This window comes from Otolemur garnettii, unplaced genomic scaffold, assembly GCF_000181295.1.
Source record: "Otolemur garnettii isolate 467f Iridium unplaced genomic scaffold, OtoGar3 scaffold00115, whole genome shotgun sequence".
Classification (NCBI taxonomy): domain Eukaryota; kingdom Metazoa; phylum Chordata; class Mammalia; order Primates; family Galagidae; genus Otolemur; species Otolemur garnettii.
Genome location: NW_003852510.1, coordinates 1017112 through 1020866, shown reverse-complemented (window position 1 = coordinate 1020866; position 3755 = coordinate 1017112). Strand labels below are relative to the sequence as shown.

General features: G+C 37.8%; 1 protein-coding gene across 1 annotated transcript in view; it reads right to left on the bottom strand.

Annotated features, from left to right (window-relative positions):
- Window positions 1–291: 291 nt before the first annotated feature.
- Window positions 292–3755, bottom strand: part of ERH (ERH, mRNA splicing and mitosis factor) — a 37345-nt gene continuing 33881 nt past the window's right edge. Inside the window, exon 6 of the mRNA XM_003797364.3 lies at window positions 292–808. Coding sequence (XP_003797412.1) covers window positions 706–808 — 103 coding nt within the window. The 3' untranslated portion in view covers window positions 292–705. The remainder of the gene's footprint in view (window positions 809–3755) is intronic.

Genomic DNA, 3755 nt, shown 5'->3' with positions numbered 1-3755 from the left:
AAAGCAAAGGAACTAACCCAGCTGCCGCCGCAGATAAGCTGCATCACCAGAAAGCCTTTCACAGTGTCTGCATCGACAGCAGGTACAAACAGGAGGTACAATTAAGATTCACTCAAACACTGGAAAAGTGAGGAAAAAGCATATTAGCTTTACATCAATCACAGCAAAATGTGTTCAGCACATACATAACATCAACTTTCTTCACATTCTTTGTGTGTAGCCTGCTGGTTTAAACCGATAATGCTTTGCAAGAAAATTCAATGTTAGGAGACAAGAAAAATCACTCGGGGAGAAAATATAACTAAACAACATTTATTTTTCACTAAGACTTTATCTCGAGGACATAACTGTTAACCACCCCTCACCCCATCCTGAAGACAGGTTAGTACAGTGAAATGTTATAAAGCAGGTATGAACAGTCTGAAGGACTGGAAGCAGTATCAGCTGACAAAGAACAACTTTCATCTAAATCATCATAAAAATGTTTAAGTAAAAAAAAAAAAAAAGAACAGAAAAAGAAAAAAGGTAGGGGTAATGGGGGTTTCAGATTGAATAAGAGCCTCACATTTCATCTAATATCTTCAATCTTGGCTAGAGTGTAACAAAATGGAAACAGGATTACTATAATACAAAACTTCCACTACAGCACGCTGTACACACCTGTGTTCCAAGCCCACCCCCACCCCCCTGTTGTTTCCAACTTAATTATTTCCCGGCCTGTTGGGCCTGCCGACGAAGGAGCACGTAGATCTTCTCTTTAATCCAGTCTTTGTTATAAGGCTGGTATGTCTGGGTATCAGCTCGGTAACTGAAGAACAGAAAGGCAATAGGCAAAGTTACAGTGGTCAATTACCATCATGTGCTTAAAGCCCCAAATAGTAACCACCCAATAATGGCATAGGTGTGCATATTTCCATGAATGGACTGAATGAAAAGTTCAAAGAACTGTTTACATAGTTGTTGAATTTTAAACCATATGAACTTCAGATTACCTAGCACAATCTTACAGCATAGAAAGAAACCAAAACCTAGATCTCTTAAGTTAAATGCTCTGTAGCTGGATGTAGTGGCTTGTACCTATAATCCCAGCTCTTCAGGAGACTGAAATGGGAGGATTGCTTAAACTCACGAGTCTGAGACTGTAGTAACCTGTGGTTGTGTTACTGCACCCTAGCCTGGGTAAAAAAATAAAAAGCTAAACATGTTAAGAGTATGACCAGAAATCATGTTTTTTCTCCTATATAATTTCTTTTTTTATGGTTTCTTCAGTTATTATTCACATTTTTTTTTTTAACCAGGGCTGAGTTTGAACTCATCACCTCCAGCATATGGGACTGGTGCCCTACAACTTTTGAGCCATAGTCACTGCCCTCAGGTTTCTTTAGTTATTAAAAAACAAAAACCAGCAAAAACTTTAGAATTGCTTATTTTTTTTTCTTTTGAGACAGAGCCTCAAGCTATCCCCCTGGGTAGAGTGCTGTGGCATCACAGCTCACAGCAACCTCCAACTCCTGGGCTTAAGTGAGTCTCCTGCCTCAGCCTCCCAAGTAGCTGGGACCACAGGCACCCACCACAGTGCTCGGCTATTTTTTGGTTGCAGCCGTCATTGTTGTTTTGGAGGGCTCGGGCTGGATTCGAACCTGCCACCTTAGGTGTATATGGCTTTAGCACCTTAGCCACTTGAGCCACAGGCGCCAAGCTACAAAGTTTATTTTTAATTAACTAAAAATCCTTTTAAAACATGCCAGTACAACAAAGATTTCTTGCTGGTTATTTCTTCTATAAAGTATTTTTTTGCAGTTTTTTTTTTTTTTTGGCTGGGGTTGGGTTTAAATCAGCCACCTCTATTATATGGGGCCACTGCCCTACTCCTTTGAGCCACAGGCGCCACTCCTTCTATAAAATGTTAAGAGAAGGAAATCTTATAACCTGTGTTTTAAAATCTGCCTTTTTTTTTTCCAAACAGAGTCTCACTTTATCACCCACAGTAGAGTGCCATAGTGTCACAGCTCACAGCAACCTCAAACTCTTAGGCTGAAGAGTTCTCTTGCCTCAGCCTCTCAAGTAGCTGAGACTATAGGTGCCCTCCATGGTGCCTGGCTAATTTTTTGAGACAAGGCCCTGTTCTGGCTCAGGTTGGTCACGAACCCATGAGCTCAGGCAATCCACTGCCTCAGCCTCCCAAGTACTAGGATTATAGGCGTGAGCCACTGCGCCCACCTAAGATTTCTTTTTAAGGTTAATAATACTAGAGCCTATGGAGGACTATCAGAGAACACAGCAAGCCCTACAACGTCTCTAATCAGAAAAGAAGGGCAGCCATTCAAGGTATCTTTACAAGACTCAAATAGAAAACAAACAAAAAAAGGGGAAGACATTCCAGCTGACGGAAAACTGAAATCTAGCTAGTTAGGGAATAAATTCATTTTTGGAGGCCCAAACTAAAAACAGCAGACAATAAGCAACCAGAGATTAGACAGACACAAAACACTCCACAGTGTTTCAAAGCTATGTGCACCATCTGGTGGGGACAAAGCACAGCACCTGAGAGATTATCAGTGACACAGTTTGCCTTTAAGGTCCTCTTAGCCTAAAAAGATACTTAAGGGATACCCTAGAAAAATATCTGAATCATCAAATTATTATCTCCATTTTCACCCAGAAATTTCATTTTTTAACTTCACAGCAAAAAAATATGTAGAAAACTTACATGAAGATGTCACCAAGTACTAGGTATTGCTTTAAGTATTTATTCAAATTAACTCATTTTACGACCCTCTGAGTAGGTATAGTTATCATCTCCTTTTAATAATTGAGGCTCAGGGAAGTGAAGCAACTTATTAACTATGTGACGTTGGGCAAACAGTAGAGTTTGAATGCTCCTGACTCCAAAGTCCTCACATGCTCACAAATAGTTTTGGGAACTAGAATCATCTACATTTTACAAATAAGCAAACTATTTTATTTTTTAATCAAGAAGAGTCAATTTAATCAGTATTTCCAAAGGCACATTTGTGGGATACATATTCTCTGTAACACAGACAGATGCAGGCTTTATTTTTAGATAATACATAGTAAAGTAGCAATTTATATTTAACATTTTTACATAAACTTTTCAGCTTCATTAGGAAATAAGATGATTTTTATCTACCAAACCTAAATGAAATAAATCTTTTCAAGGCCAGTGGAGAATAGGTAGAATTAAAGCCACTACCTTATTTCTGTCAAAGGCTAATCACTTAGTTTCATATTTAAGCGACCAGGGGTCAACCTTGTCCATTTATTTCCATAAATTCCATCTTTATTGATTTCTAATAGTACAGAAAAATGAATTTCACAATGTACATTACATAATACTTACCTGTAAATTGATTAAAAAATTATATAAATGTGTTGGACAACTACTCAACCAGGAGATACAAAGTGAAAGGAGAAAGTAAAGATCAAGAAGTACACTTTCAGTGCAAATAAATGGTTACACTGTCCTAAACCCTTTTTCAAACATATGCCATATGTGTCCTGGGTGATGTGTGTACATACACACACGTGCACAGGTTTACTGTTAAGGAAAAATTAAACTTGAAATTAACCACGTATTTAAAATACTATGTAAGAGCCATTATTATAAGTGATAATGATAATAGTAATAATCATCACAAAAAATGCACTATATTTTTGTATAACTTGTATTTATTTATTTTGAGATAGTCTGGGTATTCTTTTTTTTTTTTTTTTTTTGAGACAGAGCCTCAAGC